Source organism: Cinclus cinclus, chromosome 7, assembly GCF_963662255.1.
Source record: "Cinclus cinclus chromosome 7, bCinCin1.1, whole genome shotgun sequence".
Classification (NCBI taxonomy): Eukaryota; Metazoa; Chordata; class Aves; order Passeriformes; family Cinclidae; genus Cinclus; species Cinclus cinclus.
The window spans coordinates 5,738,788-5,766,155 of NC_085052.1; the positions used below are offsets into that span (position 1 = coordinate 5,738,788).

A 27,368-nucleotide genomic window follows, 5' to 3' on the forward strand; every position below is an offset into this window, starting at 1 on the left:
TGGCAGGTCCCGGAGCGGTTTGGGCTAGAAGGGACCTTTAGGATGGCTTGTTTCCAAGCCCCCCATGGGCAGGGACGCCTTGTGCTGACCCGGGCCGGTGCGGCAGAGCGGGTGCGATATCCCTGGGATATCCCGATCCGTGCTCGCTCCCTTTTCCGAGAGCCGGCCCTTCCCGGCCGCCGGGCTCCCGCCAGGGGGCGCTGTCGGCACGGGACCCGCTGTCAGCACGGGCCCAGCCGGAGCCTCCCCGCTCCAGAGAAAAACTCCCTGGCGTCGGTGGCGTCCGGGGGGGGACCGGGAAGGGCGAACCCCGGGCGCGGCTGGGGACGGACCCCGCGCCGGCCGCGCCCCTGTCCGCGCCCCTTCAGTCGCTCCGCCCCGCAGGACTACATCCCCCAGCATGCCCCGCGGCGGTGCCGCCCGGCGCGGCCGCAGCCTTCCGCCCGGCGCGAAGTGTCGCGCGGCGCGGCCGGAGCTGGGCTGGGGCCCGGGCCGAGCCCGCCGAGCCCCGCCGGGCCTGAGGCGGCGGCGATGGGCGGCGGGCGCTGATCCCGCCCCGCTCCCGCAGCCAGGCGCCCGCCATGGAGGAGGAGAGCATGGAGGAGGAGAGCGGCGGCGAGGCCATCATGGACGACCAGAACCACAACAACTGGGGCGCGGGCGGCTACGGGCGGCACCTGCTCGGGGAGCGGCTGCTGCCGCCGGCCGGGCCGCCGCGGCCCGCGGGGCCCGAGCACAACGGCGCGGGGCTGCGGGGCTGCGAGCCGGGGGCTGCAGCCGGCAGGGCGGGGACGGCCGGGGCCATCGCCGCCATCAACATCAGCGCCTCGACCTCCAAGTTCCGTGAGTGACCCGGGCCTGGGCGTGGGGGGGCCTCGCCTGCTGCGCGGAGCTGAGCTGAGCCCGCTGCCCCCGCTCCCTTCTGGGACCGGCCTCAGCTCTTTCCTACCCCGACCCGGGTCTCGCCTCCAGAGGCTTCTCGAGGCGAAGTCAAACGGGTTGAGGCGCCTTGGAAAGGGAAAAATAACCTTTCCTGGCGCAGCGCCCCAACTTCTGCTTTGCTGTCTCGGTAAATGTGGCTGTAGACCTGGAGAGTGAGCGTGGGCAGTGTTCTCGGCCGCTGCTTTTTCCGAAGCCTTTTCGCTCAGATCGTACTTTCTTATAGACTTTGTCTCCCAACCTGAAAATGCTAGAGATGTATTGGGAGCCTGTTCGGGATTGCCGGTGGGTAGAGCCCCTGGAATGGGCATGCTGTCCTGGAAGGCACGAGTATCTGCAAAACTGTGATGAGAAAGACGTAGGATTAATTTACACAAAATAACCTCCAAAACAGAATCATAACATCACAGAATGGTTTGGCTTAGAAGGGACTTTAAAGACCATATTGCTCAACCCTCCTGCTTGAGCAGGGAACCTCTAGACCAGGTTGTTCAGAGCTCCATCCGTGCTGGCCTTAGGGGTTCCAAAATGGCTTTTGCATGTAGCTTCTAACAAAAATGACATTTCCCCCCTATTTTTTTCTGAGCTATGATGCAGGGAAGGGAAGATTTTTTGCTGTACATTTCGGTTCTAAATTTTTTTTCCAAAAGTCACCCTTCTGGGCAAAATAGACCTTTCTTTCCTCATGAACCAAAAAACTTTCCGACCAACTTCATGGTCGGAAAACTTGGATTTGGATAGTTAAAAGCATTCCTGGAAGTGCAACTGTGTAATAGCCATGATAAAATTTTGATGGGAAATGCACTTTGTGTGTCCTCCCTGCTTTCCCCAGTGGTTTCTCACCTGTCCATATCTAGAGATGTTCAAAAGCTCAAAGTTCAGACTTCTGGATTTCTGATTCTCGGGTGAGCCTGGATTTTGTGGCACATGGCCAAAGCTGGCTGCTTTGAAGTTAAGACTCTCAGGCTCTGTGAGCTCCCCGGCACTTTGCCTGCCTTGCTTGTCAGGGCTCCAGGTACCTTGGGGTGGCTTCTAAACCCTCGAGACAGTTGAAATGAGATGTTGTTCCACCTTGCTAAATTAGGCTCTTGAAGTCCTAGACCAGACATTCAGAATCTTAGTTTTTCCTTCTGTTTCACAATGAAAATGGTTTTCAAGCTGGGTCTCCAGCAAGTGGGAAGGTGACTTTCCAGCTAGTCCACAATTTATGTCTGAGGGGGAGAAGCGGCAGAAGCAGCAGAGCATGAATTTGCTTAGGGTGTGGTTTTGGAGTTCTTGTTTTCCCTTCTTCAGCACTGCTATCCCAACATAATATCTTACTGATACTTTTTTTTTTTTATAATTTTCCTGCAAATCAGAAAATTTGTGAAATTCATTAGAACGTTTCCACACCTTTGTGGATAGTTCACATGTAAGTGAACAGAACAAATCCAGTGAAGTAGTATTGACTGAGAACCTAAAGAAGCTGAGTTGGGTCCTGCCTATTCTTATCCTAGCTCTGACATAGGATCCCTTAATCACCTGTGTTTGATTTTCACACATAGAAAAAGAGAGAAAGGTCACTTTGGATGTAAATGTTCCCTAGGAGGGACTCAGTGTGTGCTGGATCCCTCCTCTGTGCTCTGTCCCAGTAATGGCAGAACACATGTAGAGAAGTTTGCCAGTCCTAAGCCTGATAGAAATTGTCTGTTCTCTGCTACATAAGGCAGTTCTGCAGCTGAATGAGCAGCAACTCCTGCCATACTTTATGATGCAGAGGCTGTCCTGGACAGAGTATCATTTCTATCTTTCAAAGACGCTAAATCCAGTTCTCCTTCCTTGAGATTTTGGTAAGATTGAGAGCTAAAATTAGCATAATGCATAGTTAATTTAATAGTTTTTCTTGAATAGCTTTTCTTCTACTTAACGCATCTTAAGAAAAACTTCTGTGTTGTAGTAAACTTGGAACTAAATGTTTGCAGTTGATCAGCTTCAGTCATAGCTGTGGATTTATAAAGCAGTAGTGTTGTCAAAGGTATTTTTCAAAGTTCATGAGGGAGAAAAGAAGACGAAGAACTTTTAGTACTTTTAAGAAAAACTCTTCCATAGTAGTGATTTCAGGTTAACTTGATTGTGGTCAACAATGAAGCGTTTCCATTTTGTTTGTTTTATCCTTTCCAAGAAAGGGTGGTTACAAGTGTTGCTTATGCCAGTGTCATTTGGGTCAGACACATGTGGCTGTGTGCACTGGCATATCCATTAAACCTGCTGCCTTCCCTGTTGCATAACATTGTTCAGTGCAGTGTGTGTGCATTGCTGCGTGGGCTAATGGTCTGATGAAAAAAATGTTACTTTTACTAACCAGCCTTAATGTAGGCTGAGAAACAGGTTATAAAAATAAAGTAGAATTGGAAGCAACCACAGGGTAAACTCATAAACTTGCTAATGTATGCTGGGATGTGTCAGGCAGGGGGGGCAGAGCAAAATTTATTGTGAAAACGTGCACATGAGGGCTGAGAAAAAGGGAAGCACAGATGACTCTTGGACAGCTGCCTGAAGAGCTTGTACACTTTAGCAAAATAGTGAGGATTGTAGGGTGCACTGCTAATTGAAGAGTAAAGTTTTGTGTACCTCACTTGGTGAGATGAAATACAGCTTCTGAAAGGTGCTTGGTTGCTTTCTTTCATTGTTATGGACAGAGTAAATGACAGGTAATTGTCAGACTGATGTCTCCATACTTGGCAGTAGGTTGGGTCAGCCATCCTGCTCTGTCTCTTGCTTTTTAGCTACAGATTTGAAAAAAAGGAGTGTGTGTAAGGTTTTATTACCAGTTTCATGGGGGATGTATACTTTCTCTTGGTGGGGATTTTTGTGGGATTTTTTTTGAATCTTAGTGGGGTTTGCCATTCTTTTCATTGAAGTTCATGTCAAAGAATTTGGTAGCTTGAAGCAGACTGTGTTTCCATTATGACTATAATACTGATATATCTAGGTTATGATAGTTTATGCACATCCTTTTTTACAAAAATGGTTTCACTGCTGCATTTTACTTAAAGTTTTCCTTTTGGAACTTTTTTTGTGTGGAAAAGCAGCTTGTTGCTCAAGCTTTACTTGTGAAGTCTTTAATAATTTTCTGGAAAATACTGAATTCTGTGGAAAATACTGACTTCTTTTGGTTCTGTCACACTGATTTATCTCCCAGCCCCACCTCCCCAACCTTGCTGGAGTTGGGTAAAATCCTGTATTCTAGCATGCTTTCTTACAAAATATCAATGTCACTTCCCAGAAACCAACGAAATTGTAGTTTGGGAGTGGCAGCTGTTGGGCAAATCCTTTTAAATCTTGGACATCTGATGTAGGGGTAAGCATTTAAGCATAACATCCTAAAAAGAGAGAAAAATAAAAAAAACCCAAAAAAACAAAGGGTAATCTGGCTTTCCTTGCTAAGGATCTGTGTGATTCCTTCCTTGCTGGTCTCAACCATGTTCTTGCAGTTTGTGGTTGCAGGGTCTTTAGGCCACCCTTCACTTCTATGTGTGTGAGCACTGCCAGGAGAAAAAGGATGTTACTAACGTGTGATAGTTATTAACATTTTAAAGTACTTTGTTTTTTGGATTAGAAGAAAAAAAAATATTGTTCAGTTTGTAGTCTTGGACTTTTAGCTATGTAAATATTATGGTTGGCTTAGTTTCAGAACTGAAGTGTGGAAATCAAATTACATAGTACTTGTAAGAGACTTTTGAATGAGAATGAATCTTTTCTAGAATGTTACTGTGAATTTATCAGTGAATTTTCTATGCAGGCTCTTCTGTGCAAGTCTCATAGGGCTTTTCATAAAAGCATTTTGTCCTTTACCTGTACAGCATGTCTAATGGGCAGATTTTTCTGTCTGCTGCTGCTTTCTTTCTTCATATTGTTAAAAAAATTTAAAAAAAAAAACATCTCCATACCATGTTAAAATTATTTTGCAGTGTTTCCTAATCTTACTTGACTATTTTCTTTCAAATTAATAGGGCTCATTTAATATGTTAAACCAGATGTGGGCATGATTATACATTGAAATCTTAAAGCAAGACTGGGTCTAATGTTTATGCTAACTTCAGTTTAATATTTTCTGTGGAGCAGAGTGGTTCTGGGTAACAAAGTGAAAAAACAAAAGCTCAGATTTTGCCGCTGAGTGTAAGCAGGAATAGTAAAGGTGCTACGTGGAGCTGCTCCTGTGGGCTCTGTAAGGGATGAGAACTCAGACAAGGCATTGCAAGGCAAGGAATAAGGGCTGAGTTTACTGCCGGGGAGGTGCTCTGCTGTTGCTGACTTGTTGGACTTGCTGACTGAAATCCTGGTGGTTATGTAGTCAGCCCTGTGACCTTCACTCTCTTGTTAGCAAACACTGATATCCTTTCAGATTGCAGCCTGGGATCTTGGGCAGCCTCCTGCAGTGGTAGTGGGGACCTGGTCGCTGCTCACACTTTTAGGTGAACTAGATCTGATTCTGTAACAGCTGTGAAGCAAGAGGGCGCCAGTGGCCGCAGCTGGACGAAGAGGAGCCAGGAGTGCTGCACTAACATCCTTCTCTGAGCAAAGTTCCTGGCTCAAATACCCTCACATGACACACAAAGAAATCTGTAATACTTGCTCATACAGATAGAGTTCCAACACTTCCTTGTCTCACACCTCTCTCTATTCATGTTCTCTTTACACTCTTTTTTTTCCTCATGATACTCATAATTGTTTTGCCAATTTCCTTACAATTGTTCCTTATAATGCTGCCAAAAGTGACTCACTCACCCAGTTCCTTTCAACTCCATGTGAAAATACCTTTCGAAAATATTGCTTCTGAAATCCATCAGTGAATCTACTAAATGTATATTTAAAATTCATCCCTAACCAAAATATTTCACTCTAGTGTTGTGTCTAAACTGGTCTGTGTGGGGTGAGAAGTATCTTTATTTACTCTTCCATATAGGCCAGACCCACACGTGGAGTTCAAGTGAAGAAATTGTTCTAGATTTCCTAGGCTGGATAGTTTTGATCCTTTTGTTGTTTTGATAGATTTGATTTGATTTCATTGCTTGAATTCAGATCATAGATTTGATTGAGGTGCTGTTGGTTGCTGAGGGCTTTTTTGAGTGGGTGCTCTGAAGCTGTGGTGGTGTGACAGGGCAGTGAGGTAGTGCTGTGAGTATAGCCCTGAAGGGAGGGTGTGAAACTGTTGGAACTGAGCCACAAGTGGTTAGTTCAGAAATCCTCCCTGAAAAGAGAGATCCAAGCCCTTCTGAGAAGGCCTTGAGTCACTGTTGCAAGAGAGTGCAGTTGGGAAGCTCAGGAGGAAGATCAGGGAGCAGTGGGGAACGCTAATTTAAACACCTCCTATTCTTCCCTGCGGTGATCTTTATCAGGAAAAGGAGTGTAATTGTCCCTGCTAGAGGGGAGCTGTAATACAGATTCAAAAACGTTGCCTGGAAGCCTAACTGCAGTTGAAGGCAGAGGGAATTGCATCATCTTTTAGACCCACTGGTCTAAAAGGAAGCTGCTCGTCCCACCTGAAACTTGTGAAATTAATATATCTGCTGGGAAGGAACAGTCAAAAAACCTACCAGTCTTGGTCAGAGCTTGTTCTCCTGAATGTGAAGATGCCATGTTAATAATTGATTCTGAACTGATGCAAAATTACATAATTTATTAGTCTGAACTAATATTTTAATAATTTTTTGTTATTATGTTTTCCTGTTAGAACTCCCAGGAGTTTGCTTTTCTGTGTTACTTAGTCTCCAGACAAATACGGAAGCACTGATTTGGCAGGTTTTCTGATTTTATTTTTTGTAAATACAAAGGTACAAATTCAGGTCTGGGCTTTAGTTTTAAATGAGGTTATTTTGGTGGAAGTGAATTGCTCCCACGTTTTTTGGCCTGGTTATTGGTATGGTCTGAAATCACAGAGCATTCACTTGTTTCTAGTCTTTTTAGGTGAAGTTACTAAATCTATTCTTGTCTGTTTCTTGCAGTAATGAATGTTATAACAATTGAAGACTATAAGAGCACATATTGGCCAAAGTTGGACAGTGCCATAGATCAGCTTTTAACTCAGAGTCCTGGTGACTACATCCCTATCTCCTATGAACAAATATACAGGTAAGGAAATACTTTTAATGCTAAATACTTATTTTTTCCTTAAAAGGAAGTATTTATTTGATCTTGCTGTCTATGCATATGTCATATTTTGTACCTTTGAGGAGACAGATGGGAAAGTTTTGTGAAATACAGTACTGTCTAAATGGTTAGAGTGAATAATAGGTACCTATCTTGACATACCGTATTAACAGGAATAAATGCCAAAGAATTAAAATGCAGAAATGCTGAAAACATTAACATTAAAATAAACCCCATCACAGTTGCTTAGTGTAGTGTACTAGGAAATATATTCCTTAACATCCTTTTCTCAGAAGAGATTGGCACGGTAGGCAGTTGACTTAATGTGTCAAAAGGCTTCTTTATGAAATCTAATAGCATCCAATTTGGTGTTTTTGATGTGTAGAAGGAAATAGAAGCACATGGTGCCAAGGTCCTTAGATGTAAATTGTCATTTGTGTGTTTTGCCTCAGGTGTTTTGGTGTGTTCTCCCCTTGCCCAGTTCCAGGCAGTTTGAAGGATGCTCCTTTATATCTCCATACTTGTCTGGAGGAGGCTTGTGCTGTACCTGTCTTGGAGCTGCAGTTTGGTTTAAAAGGGGTCAAATCACACCACAGAACTTCCCTTCAGGCTGAACTAGTGCTCAGTACTGGTGATGGTGGGGGGTTTGCTTCACCAGCACACTACTGCTCCAAACCGAAGTGCTAAATGCTTTAGAGACCTGGTAGTTTCTTAAGAGATTAACTAAAATGGAGATTTTTTTTTTGGTCTGTAGGTAGCAGGTATTCAGGGTGAGTGGTCAATAGGATGGAAAATGGGTGACTGCTGCTGGATTTACTGGCCAAGATGCCATTCAAACCCCTTGTGCCCTTGCCAGCAGCACAACTGTGACATTGCTGTGGTGGTTTTCTTCACCAGAGTGTTGCCACCTCTTTGGAATAGTGCTGCCAGCTACAGTCACTGATGGCTGATTTTAGAGACTTTGAGCTCTGGTGTCTCACACCCACTTGTTCTTATCCACTTTGTCTCTGCAGTTTAAAACTTTGGATTAGGAAAGCAGATAAAAGAAAAGCAGGTGTTCAATTTTGCCCCTTACTTCCCATTGAAAACTTCAATAAACTTCCTCTTTCCTCTCCAAACTTTTGGAACTGTTTTTATCAGGACTCAGATGTCAGTCATCATGTGTATTAATAATTGAGATAGTTGTTTAATTAAGAAAGCCATCTTTAGTGTAAGTTATCAGAATCCTTTCCCAGCTTGAAGTCCCCAATGTGCAAACATTCTGCATTAAGACAGCTCTCAAAAGTCATCTCTGACAATGAAGTATGCAAAGTTAATGGTTTAATTATACCTAGTTATGGTTTGCAGATAGCTGCAGTTCATCCTTGTCATCTTTCTACTCCTGGAAAGTTTTATTTACTGAAGGAGTACTGGGTTTTGAGTTTCTCCTGGATAACCCCTGGGGCACTTGGTGCAGGACTGTAATAATGCATGGATATCTTTTGCATGTATTTTACTATTACCAAAGCTAAGATTTTCCATAGTTCAGTGTTACTGGTAAAGCTGGTGTGTCAGTTTTCTTTTAAAAATTATGTCTGTGGTTGTAATTAATTACTCTGCCACAGCCTCTTCCAACCAGGAAATTGATTTTGGTTGGTTTTTTTTTAATATTTTAGACTGTTCCTTTGATTGACAATCTAGACAAGATAGATTGACAAGGGAAGGATAATTGATTTTTAAAAAAAAATTGAATTTAAAAAGCATGTTTGTTTGGAGTATTTTTGAGAGTCTGTAGCAGACCTGGAGTTTAGATGTTCTCTGCTTCTAAGCCAGTTCTTTAGTCTGAAAAATGGAATGTTTCTTGAAGTGGTTCAAATAGGTACTTTTTTTTTCTTTACAGTGAAACTGACATGAAAATACAGCAGTATTTTTGGTCATCTTTGTGCTGACTAAAAGAATCAAGTTTAAATGCAAATGCAAACTCAAAATGCATTATTAGACACCCAAATATTTGGGTATTTGCTATATTTGACATGGTCATTGGTAGCTGTAGATGTTTACTCTCCAGCAGTGAGAGCTGGGAGATAACTTCAAGGTGTTATCATACACACCTTATTCAAGGTGTGTATGTAGATATTTACCATGGAGCAGTTTATCTGTAAGGTATCAAAGTGTCATTAGTGTCTGTTTCCAGCTGCGAGCCCAAAGACTGCTTGTGCATAGTCTCTTCCAGTTATAGTAGGGTTGGATAAATTGGCAGAGAGGTGTGAAGGAAGGTTGGAGATGAGGAAGGCATGAGCAGCTAAGTTGTACTTCTGGTAGCCTCCACTCCCTCCCTGGTGCAGTGCAGTTTTCTGTTCCTCAGGACAACTCAGAGAGCTTGGATATTCACCCACTGCTTACCCTCTTAATGTCCTTTCGGGATTTCCTTTTCCTGAGGTATTTGGTTTTGGTAAAGAACGAACAAGCTTGTGACTTCTTTTGGGTAATATCAGGGCAAGGATGATTCACAGAATTAACCCCACAATCAGGAACTGAAAACAGGATCTCAAAATGGGGGAGGAGCCTCTAAATAGAAGTGTTCAAATAAAATGTAAACACACCCTGTGTGTACATGGGAAGACTGGTGTTTGACTACAGAACATGCTGCAGAAATAGAGGCAGCAATAATGTGTGTAACACTAAAGAGCAGTGCACTTTAAAATTCAGTTTAGTTGCGTGCAAATAAAGCAGCCAGCTTGGGGAGGTGGCTGTGTACTGGTTAGCTGTGGATCAAAAAAATGTGTGGCCATTTGCTGTGGTTGCCCAGCTGGCTGGTTTGGAAAGAGATCACAAAAATCTTTGTGATCACTTTTGTTATCAGTGTTTCTCTCTTTGATCCCAACCAAACTGATATTCTTGCTCTTAGCAAAATTGTACCAAAATATCTTTTGCAGTTGCTTGTTTCAATGTAGGATCTGCTGTTGGCAGGTTTGATATGAAAGAAAAAGAATGATTTTGACTGATAATATTTAAATAATAGCAAACTACAGATACTCAGTCATTTTTAAAGTATATTCATATGAGAAGTATAGGAGTTTTGTTTTATTAGAAATAACATGGTTCACCAAATAAGTAGACTTCTGCTGTCTTTGGAGTTTGCCTGTCTTTGTACCATCTTCTCAGTAGAGAACTTGAAAGTCAAAGTTCCCCTACAGAGATACAATGTTGCTGTCCCATAGCTTTGGACTTTTTCAAGGCTGGGGTCTGGACCTCTCTGGAAATCAGTTGTTTGCACATCCCAAGAGCAGTCTCTGACCTAAATTGCTTGCTCTCTCAGTTCTTGGTACAGGGGAGTGGAGAGGAGAGCAGAACAGAGATGTGACTTGCCCAAGGTACCAGGTGAAGTCCCCCTGGCCCTCTTGGACTTAGCAGCTAAATTCCAAAATGCTGGCTAGGGGTTAATGCTGCTTGGTCCAAATGGATGTTGCTGTTAGTCCTGACAGTGATGATTACTCAAATAACATCTTGCTGAAAGTAATACATGTATTTGTTTTACAACTGCTGTAAGTATGTCTTCAACAAATACCCTTGTTTCACAGGTGTTATATTGCAGTATGAGAGCAATGAAGTGTTCTTAAGAATCAAAGGTAGCACTGAATACCAGAGTTAACATAGCAAAGCCATAGAATGTAGAATTAGTTTTATTGCTCTTTTTCTTCATCTTTATTATGAATGTGTAGAATTTTCTTAGAATTTAGGTAATAAAGAATGGAGTAGCATGCTTGGGTCTGTAATTTTAGAACTTGTGCCATTTCTTTTTAATGCTACCATGGTTTTGATGCAACTTCTATGATACTTGTCAGCATTCCTTTTCTTCTAGTAAGGGGCTTGCCCTAGAATATTCATAGAGTTGTTAAACCTGCTTGTTTTAACGGAGACTTCATTCACAAAGGAGAGACAAAAGCCAGAAGTAGGCATGTGCTGTTGACAGAATTGTCCTGGCTGTTTTGAAGTGCACTGTTAAGAGAACTCCTTGTAGGTTAAAATAGACTTGGGGAGGGGGAGTGGGATGGACACCCTGGAGCCTCCAGGGGAGCTGTAAGGGGCTGCTGGAGCTCATTCCAAGCTTAGGACTGTATTTAAAAGTTCAACAATCGTTCAATTAACTTGATTATCCTCTAAATTGAAACTTGAAGAAAATGTTTTGAAGTCTGTTACCCTTCATTGCAAACTGTTGTAAGTTCATTGTTTGTTCCTATATTTGTTTCTGCAGTTGTGTGTATAAGTGTGTATGCCAGCAGCATTCGGAACAGATGTATAGTGACCTAATAAAAAAGATAACTAACCACTTAGAGAGAGTCTCAAAGGAGCTGCAGGTAAGAGGCTGCACAATCTAATTCTCTCTTTCTTGGGATCTGTGTTTATATCAGACCAGTATGTAGGTGGCCCGTGGAGGGGATTGCTGTTAAGACTGATTTGTATTAATTTACAAAATTGTCTTCTACTTCACTCTCTAAGGGGCTGTCAGAGAGAAAACCAACTACTAGATCCAAAGGTTTGGCACTGCTAGACCCTGGAGATCTCAACCACATGGAGAGCAGTGGCTAAACCTGAATATATGATACAGAATGAAAGAATGGAGAATGAGAACTCTTAAGTATAATCTGGGATGTGAATAGCTCAGTCAAATGTGATCTGAGCATGAGATAAATTTCTGCCATTCCTCTGTAAATGTGTATAAACTGTTTATGGTTCTTGTGCACCACAAGCAGCACAAAAGGGAAAAATCTAAAGGAAAAATTCTAAGTGAATTAAATACAGATTGTGAAGTATAAGTTAAGAATTACTGCATATGGAGTTCTGTTACAGCTTATTCTGCATTTTTCTTGCCTATCTGTAGATGTCAGTGGCTTACAGCAGTCCTAATATGTACAGTTTGTATATCCCTATCGTCCTCTGCATCTTACTTGTGCATCCGTGGTTGTTTTCACGTGTTCCTTGTTGAACATTTGTTTTAGACTAGAATCTCCAGATATGAACTTGAAATTGTCATTGTTGTAGCAGCAACACTGCCTGATTCTTCCCTGCAGCTTTTTTCACTTCCATAACTGATGTTTGAGTTCTGTACTGATCTGCGCTGCATGAAGCAGAGGAGCTAAACACAAATAAACCCTAAACTGCTGCAGCTTCTTCAATGCTTCTAACACATTGATAACTAATTTCTGTCAGCCCAAAACAGTCTTAATGCTTTAACTGCATCAGAAATTTCTGGCTAAACATGCATTCCCAAAATATATAGCACAGTGATCTCTCTGTCCTTTTTGTTGCACTCATGTGGCTTTCCTTGTAAAGAAAAATAACCACCCAGCATTTAATATGCATGGTATTTGCTAGGTTCTTTCTTCTTTTCTCTTTTATGTTCTCTTTATTCCTCATGGAGTGACAGCCTCAGTGTTCTGTAAAAATTGCTTGGAGTTGATGAACACACTGCTCAAAAGAAAGCTTTCCTTTGGTTCTGCTGAGCTGGTGCAGCCTGTACATTTTTTCTTCTGTTTGTGAGAACTGTGAATCATTTCAGCTTTACAGGTTTGGCCAGTTCTTCTGATATATCCCATGGTAATACACTGCTTTACTCTGATTTGAATTTAGGAGTACCCCAAATTCTTTACTCTGTGCTAATCCTTGACTCTTTTCTCTGAAGTCTCAAAACAGAGGCAGCTGATTTTAAATTTGTTTTAGCATGTATGAGCCTAAATGCTTCTGCTTAAAAACAAAGCTGCCTTCTGAGCATCAGCTTGTTGAAAGAATAATTGAGACAGCTGTTTAATGCAATCTTAGCCTTGCATAAGCTTTCTTACGTAGGTTAGGCACACCTGTAATATAACATGATACCATCCTTGAGTGCATTACGTGAGTTTTGTATGAACAGGACTTGGCTTTTGGATGACAAATCCAAAATCTTTTTGAGCTGCTGGAGGTAAAACTCTCCTGTGTATCAAAAAATTGTTCTATAAAAAAACTGTTTTAGCTATGGCTTGTGAATTTTACTCTTAAGAAATTACTCTACTAAAATATGTTTTATTATCCTGATACTACTTTGATCTTAATACATTTTGGTGACGTTCAGTCACTTGGGATTTATGTTGAAAATGCAATTCTAGATCTTTACCCTAGCAACAATAGCAAATTACTTTCTAAATGTTGGTTGCTTGGAAGTTTCTGGTTCCCACAGGCGAAGAATGAAAAAACGTATATGTGAATCCTTTTAATGCACAGTTTGTGGTGTTTTGCTTTCTGACATAATCTCATTCACTTGCCAACAACTTTTAAGAGTTCTGTTTATTTGGCAAGCTATGACTTGATGCAAGTTGTTGGTTTTAATGCTCAGAGATGCAAAAGTAGCCCAGTAGAAGCAGGAATGTTGGTGTGTGTAAGAAAGCAGGTGGTTATGGAAACTGAAAAGGCAGGCAAATGCAGTGTCTTTCTCTGGACTGGCCGGCACTTTCTTTGCGTAGCAGTGTAACAGCTAAATGGCGAGTGGGCTGCAGAATGTCTGCATGGAACCAACATGCCAGAGCAAGCTGTCTCTTACAGGAACCACTCATCAACAGCCAAACCAGTAAAACCCAGATACCAAACAGTAGAAGTTGGAGCACCTCAGGGGACTGGTCAGACTTGCTCTTGCATGGATCTAGTCTTAATGGAGTTTGGTTTCTCTCTTCGGGGCATTCACTGCAGAAACTCCCTATGTGTATTTATTTCCCCCCTCCCCGTGTGTGTAGCCCTGTGCTTGCCTGAGCAGCTGGCCACAGCTGGAGTCGGCAGAGAGATGGACACTCGTGTCCTGAGCTGGGTGTCCCAGGCACCATGCTGGGACACTCAAAACAAACCCTGGTCATCCTGTGTGGCTTCGCTTTTCCGGACTGCGGGTCAGCCTGTGTGGTGTTGGTGTTTGTTGCCCTGTGCATTCCTGAAGGTTTGTTTCACAGCTTTTCAGCTGGAGAGAGTTACTTTCAGTGGTGGCAGAGGCCATAGGAAAACGTAGCTGGCTGCTGTGTTTCTGCATGTTGGACATCGGGTGCAAAGCAGTGGGCAGTGCTTGCTGAGTAATGGTGCATTGAGATGAGATGAATTGCTTGTCCTCAGGCTGACATGGGGCCTCCTGGATGCCAGGCCATTTCCAGCTCCCTCCTTACTGTATCTGTCAGTTAATGAGCCTCTCTTCAGACTGCTGTGGAGACTCTCAACAAGGATTGCTTTCCTTTCCTGCAGAAGTCTGACCAACTTCTCTGCATTAGTTAACACATAGTTTTACCATCGGGACTTCTGGTAATTGAGAATTCAGTCTCCCTAGTTCCTGAGTTGATCAGAATTTTGGATTTTGTCAGCTTAAAAAAAATACAGTGCCACCTCAGAAAACACAAATTAACTTGTTTCCTGTTGTCTTGAGGTCTGTCAAGCCTGTAGCATGCAGATGAATTTCTGAGATGCTTTATTTGGAAAAGTTTCACTGGTAATGGACATTGTTCATTATGTTGTGGTTTAAAATAATGTCAGCTGTTTTTGTGGGTAATTGCCGAGTCATTCAGATGTATGAGGTAGAGTGGATACACAAACATATGCTTTCAAATTAAATATAACTCTTTAAAATTAATAATAGTATTTACATTGGGCACTAATATTTCTGGCTTAATTTATTCTTATATACTCTGATAAAGTAATTTAAAATCAAGCACTTTACCCATTATCTCTTCAGCAAAAGATGCTGGAAAGTACTCAAATCACTGACAATCAGAATGTGCTGTGGCTTTGAGCTGGCTTGTTACAAACACAGCTTTTTGTGCAGGTGCAGTGCAATATTTCCCTTTTAGGTAGAATAAACTCAGTGCTTCCTTTGTGAAATTATTGAGAGCTGAAAACCATTTGTTTGTCATGTTGCAGCTTTTATTTTGTCTAGAGAAGAGTGAAAAAGGGATCTGTTGTTTTCTGTTTGTGGTGGGTTTTTTTTATGATGATGAATTATGTTTTTTTGTAATGAACATGACTGCACTGAGGAGTCACTGGTGTTGGTAGATAATTTGCATGTCTGCTGTTTGGCCCCCAGGACCTGCAGGTTTATAGTCTTTTGTTGTGCAATGCCAGAAAGGTTTCCTCCTGATATTAATCATTACAACTTCTCAGCCTTTTGTCTTGTCAGCTCTCAAACCAGTTAGTGCAGTGGATGAAAGGATTGTCCCACTTGCTGTTTCCTTGGCAGAATGTGTATGGGAGTTGTGTGTCCTGAATGAGGGCTTTAAGGTGCTCAAAGAACGCTGCACTGGGGCTGCAGACCTTGGTGCAATTACAGAAAGATACAAGTAAATACTGCACAAGTTAATATGTATTTAATAGATAGGAAAGCTTCTGAAGATTTTTTTTTACTGCCACACAGTTTTGATGGTCTTTAGATACAATGTCTTTTTGTTTTGCAAACATGTAGAATGGGAATGGAATGTGGCCCACTCCTGCTGTAAAGACAGTCATGAGGAAATGTCATGAGGCTTTGAACAGGTTTGAGTGCAGGCTTGGCTAGGAAGACACAGCCTTTGAATCACTTGTGCTTTGGTTTGATGTTTGTTTTTTGTAAAATGTTTTAATAATACCAGCGTCTAGTGAGGTAGACCTGGGCATCACATGCATTGCAAGGCAAGGTAACAAATTATATTTTCTTGAGAAAGAACAAAGAGTGTTTTAGAAGATTCAGACCACTTATATGAATAACAGGTTAATTTGTGTAGTCATAGTCATTCTCCCTTTTCACTTGGTAGGTGTGGGAGGGATGCTGCAGCATATGTGCTGGCATTTTGGCAGGGAGCATATTCCCAGGAAAATGGGTTTGCCCATTCACCATAGGAATGTAAGCTCTACGACACACACTGCTGGTTGTGCCAGACAACTCTTCAGAAACAGATTAACTTTGTGTTCCTCAAGCACAGAGCTGTTTCTGAGTTGTTTTGAGCCAGCAGCTGCCTTCTGATTTCATATGTTCAGTTTAAGAATTATATTGAGGCTGTTTTTCAAGCTTCAAAATAACACAGATCTTTTTCAGATATATAGGTTCTTGCCCACAAGTGCATTGAAATGCCTAGATATTAGATTTCAAATAAGGGAAGTGTAATTTAGTATGCAGGATCTCCAGCTGCTTGTTTTGTTTGGCTGTGTCTTGTATGTCATCCTTTCTCAAGTGTGTTTCTCTTACTTCTCCTTTCTGTTGGTTCTGAGATGTCCACACAAGGAGACAAGGAGATGAAATTGTGTCTTTAACATCAGCTTTTAAACAGCAGCTGCAGTATTTTATTCTAAGAGTCAGCTGACTGACAACCAGGCTGAAAGTGTTAAGCAACTGCATCAGAGTTTGAGAAATCCAACCAAACATTCAGTGCTGCTGTGGACAGACACACAATACAGTTGTTACTGGAAAACTGTTCTTAACCCTATGAGTAGTAGATAAGAGCAAATGTAGGAGAGGATTTAAACTGTCTGCCTGTACTGAGTGCTTTAAAAAAACCCCAATCAATCCCAAACCCCAAACAATCTAAAAAACTAAATACTTACCAAAAAACCATCCCCAACCCCCTGAACTGACAGTTTGATAGGATTCAGGATGAGGAGTGAAGGGATGAGGGATCCTCTTCTTTCCTGGAAAAACTTAGGCTAGGAGTGTGTATTTTATCTTTTGAATAGCTTCTGTAAAACATCCCTCAGGTAAGATAGGAGTGGATGTAGACTCAGTAGTTGCTGGGGAGTTGTAAGAAGTAAATGGTTAATTCTGCCCCTCCCCTTATAATTTAAACAGCTGAATGTATGTGTTCTCTTTCTAGACTAGGACCAGGAGTAAAGTGTGTCAGCCAAAGCAGTTTTTTTGGGTTTTTCTTGTAACAGCTATATCTGAATAAGTATAGATTTTAAATGCAAGTTGGGCTCTAATCATGGCCAGTTAACATAAAAATCTTAGCAACTTCTGTTTACTTGTGAATTTGTTGCCATGTGCTGCTTTTTAGTTTACAAAATTCAAGTGGTTTATATAAAACTATTCCAGCTCCAGTTACTGTCCTATAAATGTGAATGTAGAGACGTGGAGAAAGATCCTGTGCTGAAGCAAATAATTGATTTCAGTCTGGCAGTAACACTGTGATGAACAGAAAACAGATGGTTCTGTTTTCCCCACACAGATTACAGTAATTCATAGATGAGCTGTGAAAATACTACTATTGATGTCTCTTTGGCTTGGATATTTTGGTAGTTTACTAGTCAAGCTTTAGTTGAGCAGAGTTTGTCAAGCTTGCTGGTTTTTTTTTAATGTCCATTGCTGTTAATGTCTTGGCTGTTGAGGCATGACAGGAAACGCTATCAGGAGAATAAAATCGAAAAGTGACATTAAATGCTCATAAAGCAGACAACACCATAATTTCTGCATGGCAGAGGTTAAAACCAAGGCCTGATATTTGCTTGACACTGGTGAGGCACTTCCTCTGAAGCCTTCAGGACCTCTCTTAGCTTTTTTTGTCTTTATCCAGAGCAGTTGTTTTCTACTTGTTTTCCATTGCAAGGTCGTGGTTGACAGCTCCCAGGTATCCTTCCATTAGAGGGCTCCTGAGGTCATTCTCAGGGGCCAGCTGGGTGTGCAGATGTTGTGCTCTCACAAGCAACCTCCCTTACTGTGACACGGTCTTTGGGAGCTGAGCTAGCAGAGTTCTCAATCTGCAGTGGGGAAAAAAGTTATCAGTGCTTATACCCCCTGTCAAAAGCGTGGCAGGCTGGCTGCACACACTGCCTGGGATTAAATCTCCACTGCCCAGACAGCTTCTGTCTGTTTTATTTTTTTTTCTTGTTGGCTTTGTTGTTGTTTTGTTTTTTTAATGAAAATGGCAAACTATCAGTGAGACAAGAGTGGTGCCCTGTGTCAGGCTATGGTCTCCTTTTGTCTGACGTGTTTTTTCAAGTAGGATTTTCCTTTTTCTTTAATCTTAGAAGCTGTATATAGATCAGAGGGTATAACCATATTTAAAGTTGAGGTTGAAAAGGAGTGAAGCAGGAATACATACTGCTTAGAATGCAGATTTCATTGCATGTTATTTGCAACAAATTGTATATGTAGCTATATATGAAAGGGAGTCCTTGGAGCTCATAGCCACTTTTATACGTTGTTGGCATTTTGAACTGAAATTTGTTTGGCCACCCCTGAGAAGTGCATTTGCAATAAGATTAAAACCTTATGATCAAAATGAGGAATAACCATATATAGCCTTTGGCAACTGCATATGGAATAACACTCTTTCTTCCTTTGCCAGTTTTGCTTTCCTTTCTGAACTGTCTGCTCTGTGTTGGTGTTTGCTGTGAAAATTACCCACGTGTTCATTAAGCATATTAAGAAGGGAGGCCAAAGAAGCTATTTTAAAGGAAAAAAAAGGTCATAAATTTGGAATACTTAACAGAGCAAAATATCAACGTAAAATTTAAGTTTTCTCTTAGGGCTGCTGGTGAATGTCCAAACACAGGCTACAAAATGTTCTTGAAGATAGCTTTAAGATCTGATAAGGTGGTCGAGGTGCAGCTAAGCCTTGAGTGTTTCTCATGCCACAGATGCTTTGGCTTTAGGAAAATCATTGAATTTGTCTTCTTGCAAGGTCTCAGTTACCGCTGTCTTCTCAGTCTTCTTTTGGCTTGGTGCTGTCAGAGGGGAAAACAGTGCAGGGCAAGAGAAGTTTTGCTTCTCATTAGCAAGCAACACTTTTCCCTTGGTTTTGTATAGGTGTATCTATATATGTGAGCAGTAGGAGCTCAGGCAGTCCCCCAGCCCCTCTGGGAAGACCAAAGTAGGGGTTGGGCCAGAAGTAGGGCAGTATAAGAGAGAGGATTGGGGTGCAGAAGTGGATAGTGGAGGAAGACATTGCTGTAGCTCCACTTCCAGCTGTGGGTATCTAAGTGCACTTCTGAATGCTCCAGTGCAGCTCCCCTGCACACCACCAAATGGATATTGTAACAGAGACAGTGCTTAATGCTTCCCATTCTTCCCGTTCTCTTCTCAATTTAACTTCACCTGCTGCTGAACAGATCTTTTAAGCTTCCTTATTCCCTTCTTTGGGAAATAGGGTATTATAGCCATAAAAAGAGCACGTTCAGGTTTTGTGTAGCCAAGTCCAGGCTGGGGCTCCGTGGGGGTGCTGTGTGCTGGAGCACAGCTGGAGATTTCCATAGGCCTAACCTGGAGCGTGAGTCCTGAATGCAGAACTCTCTCTGAAGATGCTGCTTCTTTGTGAAGCTGAGCCCCCTGAACTGAGCCTTGCCTGAGGTGACCCAGCAGTAAGTTAGAAAGGTTTTCTGTGGAGGACAGTGTTCCCTGGAGCTGCAGGATGTGCCACTTGCCAGCTCAGCTGCAAAGCAGCTTAATGCCACACTGCTCTGGTGGAGTGAAAGCTCAGGGGGGTAGGAGCACACACTGCAGCACTTTTACAGATTTGGTTATGGATTCTAAGCATGACAGATGGTGCTTTCAAAACAAACCTCTGGTCTTTGAAAAATATTTTGTTTGCATATGCTAAATGTCAGCTTGTTACTGTAGGCTCGCTGTATTTCTTGTTGCATGGACCTTGTGCTGGGCACTGATGTATAGTCCTAGGCAAAACCTAGTTACTGAAGGGAGATTGGTTTTGCTGGAGGGAGTTAGAGCAGAAACTCTGGAGTGATGTGTGCCTTGTTTTGTGTGGACCTAGTGTGTCAAATCCTTTGTAGGTGTTTGAGTTTGCAATGAAAGCATAGCCCATGCTGTTCCAGATCTTTCTCTTGTACAAATTACAACCTGACTTTTATGGTTTCTTGCAGGCCAGCCCTCCAGATCTCTATATTGAAAGATTTAACGTAGCTCTTGGACAGTATATGGGAGCATTGCAGAGCATTGTGCCTCTTTTCATATATATGGTAAGTTTTAGAAAATTCTTTTCAAATATTTGTCCATACACAAGATGCTGACTGAAAGACTAAAATGCAGCCATAATGATTTCTGACATGTAAAACTTATGATCCATGACTAGTTTTGGTGCCTGCCTAACAATACTTATCAAATTGCATGGGAGAGGAAGGGAAAGCCATGCTTTTTACATGCAGAGTTTTGCAGTTGGTTTCTGCCCTAATACTTCTTTCTTGGGAGTGGGGAGAATGGTTTTGATTTTAATGGGAAAAAAAGCCATCTCAAATAGTTCATTATTTATATCTTCTTGAACAGAGATCATGTATTGACTTGTTAAGTTTTGGCTTCATAGTTTGGGCAGGTTGTGGAGATGATTATTTTTTGCTTTTAAATATTACAGATTCAGAAAAGACAGGAGGACATGTCTTGGAAATGTCTTTATCATTTGCTAAGGCAAATCAAAATGTTGGATGGATGAAGACAAAATAATGTCCATAGCACTGTCAGGTGTACTTGGAGTGGTTCAGAAACAAATAATTTGCTTCCTTTTTGTCTAACTACCAAAATCTTATTGCCGTTTTTTGGTGGTAATGAATAACTTAAGCTTGAAATATGTCCTCCCAGAAGCTGTCCTTGTTTTCGAATCATTTAGAAATTGAAAAAGAAAAAAGGATTAATAGGTCTCAAATTCTTCAGAGATTTTCTCATTAGTAATTTCATAGACTTGGGAAGCAGTAGCCTTTAGGAGGCTCTCCAGTATCTCAGTTAATTTAGGTAACTTGCTACAGTATATTGGCACTGTGTTACCATACAGATTTGTTGCATTAAAAGAGGAATTTGCTGTTTTTGAGCTTGGTGTCTTCTACTCTGCCCTTTTATGTGGATCTGTTACCTGTTTGTTCCTCTTGCTGCCAAAAGCAATGTTGATTGGCTCAGCTGTACAGCTGGTTTATAAGGCTAATGGCAAATTAGCTGTCATGCTTTTTCACTGAAATAATTTCAGTATTGTGCATGATGTGGGAAATATGTCTAGAGAAGTCAGGGTAAAAAATGTTTCTTAGTTTTTTCTGTATGCATTTGGAAGTACTTTTATGCACAGATACTCTTACAATCTTACATTGTAGTGTCTAATCAAGTTTTCTCATACAGCAACAACAGTTTCCTCTGTTTGGTCCAAAAGTACAATTGAAAAACAACTGCAAGAGGTTAAAGCCTAATTGCAGTCTAAGTTACAGCTTTGCAGTTACTTTAATAGATACTTTTCAAAGCATTTTGGAGTGGATGAAGTTGTTAAACTCTGCCTTTATGTCAGAGGTGACCAGGTTTCCGTTTCTGTGATTGCTTTAATCAGGAGTTTTCAAGGCTGTTGAGTTGCTCTTGAGGACTTTGTTCTGAAAGGATAATTATATTGCTGCTTAGGAAAACTTTTAATATGCATTTAATTATTTTTAAAATCTGTGAAGCTGAGGAAAAACTAAAGCTTTTCTGTCGAACTGGAATATGGCATAGTATTTTGTCCTAGTCTTAATCCTGTGTGTCTTAAAAGCAGCAGCAGCACTTTCCATTCCAGATATGTACCAAAGCAGGAAAGGTGATTTCTTACCCTGTGTGTGTGGCGGCCAAGGGGTGTTTCCAGGCTTATCAGGAGGGGTGGTTGAGAAGACTGACCTTGCAACTAAGGGAAGTTTTCTTTTTCCTTCTTTTGCTGGGACCACCTTGTTTTTTCATGTGGTGATGGATTTTTTCAGTCTTAGGCTGCTTTCTTTTTGTCAGAAAAGCACGGAGGCCAAAAGACCCTCTGAGATTCTGTGGGTTTAGGCTCCTTCAGAAGTTCAAGGATGTAACTGAAGGTAAATTAAACTGACAGTCAGCTTTATACATGGTGCTTTGTTCCTAGCAAAAAACTGTTTTGTAAATTTAAGTGAGAGTGTTCTGGGTGATTATAGATTGTGATATGCACAATGTGCTACACACATGAATGGAAAAATATTTCCACTTGAATAAAAAATAAAATTCAGATGATATGTTTCTTATAGAATCTCAATTTTTCATTTTCCTTTTAGACAAAGCTTTCATTGTCTGTAAAAGATTGTTAATCCTACTGGGTGGTATTGCACTTTGTTTCTTATCAGCTAGAGGGCATTTTTGTGTGTCTGTATACACAAATATGTGTGAGTATGATGTGATTAGCACACCTATCAAGTACTTATTGATGCCCTCTTTATATTAACTGTGTTTTATCTTTTAAGATTTGCCGGACTGCTTTATCAAAAGTTAATGTTTGTATCATGGCTAGCTTTTTCAGTTACTCACATCTGCTTGCTTTTTACGTGTCAGTTAAACCTCTATGTGACTTGAGACATTTTTCAAGAGCTACTGGCACAGCCTAGGTAGTGACAAGTTATACACAAAATCTTCCTGATTTACCCCTAACAAGAATGGGGAGGTGACAGCTCTTCTGCTCTCTCCTTTCAGCACTGTGGATTGGAAAAGAAGTACTTCAGTTAGATGCTATTTCGTTGTCTATTTAAGCTCACACAAATGGAACTTCTTTTTGGAAAGGTGTTTCCAAGCGAGCGATGTGAAGAGTATTTTACATTTCTTCTGTGTTTGTACTGTCTTGTAACTGCTGGGGTTTTTTTGTTGCTTTTCTAGTAATGAAATTACTAGAATTAAAAGTTTAGGCTTTCCAGCCCCTGAGAAAAACAAAGCATCATAATTTGCACATCGTGTGCAAACTGGTTTAGGAGAATGTTCTGGTGAAAGGCTGTAGTGTGGTGTGTGGCTTAACACTTCCTTGAAGTGTATCTTTAGTTGCTGTGGGTTTCTGTTCCAATGGCAATTCACTATTGACCAAAACCATTACCAATAAATTAATGTTTCTAATTAGGGTATTCTGTCTGCAGAGCCTTTCCCTCAATCTCTGTTCACAGGCCCAGATGAGTGGAAAGAACTGAGTCCTAGTCCTTGATAAAACCTGTACAGGCAGGATAAATTCAGGGTACCAGAGGGAACCACCAGCAGCAAGTTTAGTAAATTAAAAAAAAAGAAAACAAACAACTTTTGAAGGCTGTTGTCCATCACTGCAACAAACTTAAAATGCAGTATGGGCATGCTTTCAGCCCTCAGATTGTCTTTGTTCTACCAGGTTCAAGCTTTATTAAAGGGAAATAACTGCTGGTGAATGTTCTGTCAAAAGTTTAAGGGGTTTCTGTCTGGACAGATCATTATGGTGTGTTTGTAGTTTTAGTAATGGCCAAGAGAATGGGTTTCACACAAAAAGACAAATATTGCTCTGTGTTCTGAGAGTTTGCTCTGTTTCTTTTGTTAAATACTTTAGTGAATAGGAGAAAAACTTGATTTAAAGCGTGGAAAAACCTTTCTCCCTTAAGATATCCCTTCATCTAGTAAATCTCTCCAATAAGTGTTCCTGCTGAAATATTTTTGAGTTGATTCTCTGTTGGATTATCTGTTTAACTGTTTTATGCCATTTGTCCAAATTGGTTAATTCAGCTGTTCTGCTCCCAGGTTAGCTTTTTAATGGTAGGAGATTTATCTTGAAGCAATTTTTTCCCCCCCAGCTGTTCCAACACATCTATGAATAAGGCTCAGACAAGAAATCTTGCTATTAATTGCAGGAAATGGAGCATTGTGACAAAATAGTATATTGGATATTGGGGCCCTTGAGTAACTGAGGAATGGAATTATCTTTGAATTTCCCTCAAAGAGATGAATTCTTTATTAATGCTGAAATGGTCAAAGTAATGGAATCCTAAAAATGTTAATGTAGTTCACTTTTGTGTAGATTTGTATATATCGCTTATTTCTACAGCTGATTCATTCTGAGTAGCTATCCTCTGAGATTGTCAAGGAACCACAGAAGTGGATAAGTGCTGATGATTTGTTATTGTTACCCATCTATTTTAATGGCTTAATCACTTTTAGTCATTGGAAAAAATATTTTCTTTTGTTACAAACATGATGTCGAGCTGTATTTTGGTGTTAAGAGCATTTACAAAATTTCTACTAGTTCTAAAATGAAGTGTTTTGTATACAAGCTCTCCAGTCTGGATCAATGTGGAGGTATAGCTGTAGATACAGAAAATAGAATAAATATGTATGGCTGTATGTAAGTAGGTTTGTCACCAGTGGTTTTTTTTGTTGTCAAGGAATGTTCTATTTAGTTTAAATGCAGTCACCAAGGAAACACTTAACAGGTGAAATATTCTACGGCTTCAGTATTCTGAACTGGTTTTATTCAGGTAGAAAAAAATAAGTTTATTTTATTTGCTATTGTGAGAAACAAACTTGAAAACATCTGTCTTATTTTCCAGAATAAATTTTACATAGAAACCAAGCTAAACAGAGACTTAAAAGATGACCTTATAAAGCTGTTTACGGAACATGTTGCAGAAAAGCACATTTACAACCTAATGCGTAAGTAAAGCTGTTGAATTTTTCTTATAATGGAAGCCTGGAGAACCACAGCACTTTCAGATACTGTGGAAATCCACAGCAAATAGAGATAAAATGGCAAATACTACTGAACTTCAACACAAATTCCTTTGAGGCATGAGGAAATGTGACACACTTCGTCTTATTTTTTTCAGAAATCTGACCTTGTATGAAGTAATGCTTTGCTTGAGATCTGTGATAGTGGCAGGATGAATGTTTTATTGTTCTGTTGTTTATGCTCTTACTTTTCAACTTCATTATCAAAATATTGACAGGTGTTGTTAAGAGCGTGGTGTGGTCAAAGACCTGTGCTACCTCTGGGGCTGTTGTCATGATGTACTCGAGTGCTGCTGGAGGTGGTGAACTGCAGAATGCTGACAGCACTTTCTGTCTTAGGCTAATGGGTTAATGCAGATAGAATGGGTTGATGCATATATGTGCTTCAAGTGATACCCACAGGAGCACTGAATGGGAAGTGTGACTCCTGTGGTGAACCACAGTGTTTATCTGAAACCTGCCACCTCTGAGAGTGTTTGTGTCAGCACAGGGACCTGGCTGTTGCCCTGCTTGGCCTCTCAGAAGGGCAGCTAGCAAAGCATTAGAGTGATTGGAGTGATGGGAGTTTATTGCTCCTTTTGTCTTTGCTTGGGTAGCACGCCCTGCTCTTTCCAGGCAGGCACTGGGGAGAAGGAGCTTTGCTGCTGTTTCAGGCTCACTGAGAGGCGATTTCCTGGGAGAGGGGTTGGTGAACAGGGTGACTACAAGGTCAGGGAGCCTGGCACCCTACAGGATGGGAGATACCAGCTCTGACGAAGTCTTGCTGTTGCCATCTGGAAAAGTGTGACTAAGAGCAGATTACATCACCTTAAAAATAGCAGAACAATGAGAAATGCCCAGCCATGGGCCTGATATTTTATTTTGTGCCAAAGAGAATTACTGGTATGAGACCTGGTAAGATGATTGCTGCAACAAGATCATGGAAAATTTGGCTGATATTGCCTTAAAATATTTGTATTTCTCAGGCAAAGATATTTTTTTCCCAGTGGCAAAGCAAAGGCATAACACTGAACAAACCTCTGGCATAAGTGATGTCAGATGTGTTGTTGCTAAGTAATTAACTTTCTGCAGTGATAGTAGCAGAATGAAATAGAAATTGCAGATGAACTGTTGAAAGGAAAAGACCTGTGGTGGTGTGTGTGTGTGGAATCAGAAATACTTTTCCCCAGCTGTTAATTGCAGAAGTAAAATGAAAAAACAAAAGCTCAAAAAAACAAAAAAAGAAAAATAAAGGTAAGCTGTATTGCTGTATATGAAGTCTCTTGTTTAATGAGCAAGAGGTTCATTTCCTTGGGTTCGTTTCAGTCTGAACATCAGTTTATTAAAGCTAAGTTATTTGGGTTTTATCTCCCTCCTAAGTAAGATGATAAATACTGACAGGCATGAACTCCTAACTGTGATTTGATTTAATTAAATTTTGGATAATAGGATCTATAAATTGAGTTAAAGTACACCTAAATAAAATTTTAAACTTGCTAACAGGCTCTTGGAAAATAATTGAAGATACATAACACATGATGTAGTACTGCAGATGTGCAGAAAAATTTCTAGTATTGTATTTTTTTCTGCCTTTCTCAGCTGTTTTTCTAGCCTCCTGAAATTCAAACCAAAATAGATGAGTAGTACCTTCCTTTTTGGAAAGGGCTCTATGAAAACAGAATGCTCGTTGGTGTTTGTTATTTACTTTGCTTCCCAATGTCAGTGTATGGTGCTCTTTGCTGATGCTTGATACAGATTTGGTTCAGCAAAAAAGTTTCTGTATTGTGAGGGGGGAAAGGTACAGATATGAATGGGGATACTTTGGAAATTAAAGTCAAGGAGGCTGTGATTTGTATGGAGAAATGGAATCCTGGGGCTGTTTTTTAAAGAGATGCTGCAACTGCCACTTCAGTGAGAGGAAGCATGCCTTCCCTCTGTTTGGAAAAAAAACAAAACATAATTACAAAATTGGTTTAATCCATTTGGGATCTAGACCCTCTGGAGAGTCAGAGTCTGTTCTCACTCCTGAAATTTGTTGCTATGTTTGTACAAAGTGGGTTTTGTTTACAGTACCTTGTCATTCTCTCAGAGCCTGGAAGCTGGCATTTCTATTTGAAGCTGTGTTCAGGAAGGACTGTAAGTACATTTCAGGTTCATTTGATTTTTGAAAAAGTTCATGCTCCACTTCAGAAAGATGGGGGGGAAGAAGCCAGAAGAGCAGTGCAGTCCTGATCTCTTCCTTGGTGTTTGATCTCACTCAAACTCCCTCAGGCTGAGTCCCCTCATTCCTGTGCTGGCTGCTGGGAGGCAGGAAGGTGCAAGATCAACCCCTGTCTGTGGTGTGAGTGCTTCCCTGAGCACTTGGTTGCAAAAATGGAAGTGATCAAGGTGTCACTTCATTATTTGCAGAGGAAATATTGCCTAAGTGAACATTACTTTGACAAATTTTTCCTGTACCAATGCCAGTTTGGTTCCATTTGGGGTTTGATAGATTATTTTTTTTTAAAGCACTTCACTATCTGGAGTGCTTCTCATTAGTTAAAATAAATACATAATAAAAACCCACAACACGCAGATCCGTGAACACAGCTGTTTGTGAAACACTTTTACACTCACACTTTTATCAAGTCAATGCTCTTCAGATTAAAGTGGGTACATTTGAACTAAGTGAATATAACCTGATTATTTTCCTTACAAAGCCAAAGCTGGCTCTTGCTGATAAGACTGCTACATTCAATGGCTTGGGAGAAGTTGCTGTGTGCAGAACTGCTTAACTGAATGTAACAAGCAAAGATATAGCATCTTATTTACAGGCAGCTTCAGAAATGAGGGTGGGAAGGGGAGTGGATGCAGATAATATCCCCGTGTCACTAGGGAAGGGGTGGTGGAGAATGTCATCTTT

General features: G+C 41.0%; 1 protein-coding gene across 1 annotated transcript in view; it reads left to right on the top strand.

Annotated features, from left to right (window-relative positions):
• The first annotated feature begins 549 nt into the window (after nt 1–549).
• The window catches only part of CACUL1 (CDK2 associated cullin domain 1), a 40,820-nt gene continuing 14,001 nt past the window's right edge, over nt 550–27,368 (top strand). The window contains exons 1-5 of the mRNA XM_062496224.1: nt 550–843; nt 6,924–7,050; nt 11,303–11,405; nt 19,891–19,986; nt 24,310–24,412. Of these exons, the coding sequence (XP_062352208.1) occupies nt 582–843; nt 6,924–7,050; nt 11,303–11,405; nt 19,891–19,986; nt 24,310–24,412 (691 nt within the window). The 5' untranslated portion in view covers nt 550–581. The remainder of the gene's footprint in view (nt 844–6,923; nt 7,051–11,302; nt 11,406–19,890; nt 19,987–24,309; nt 24,413–27,368) is intronic.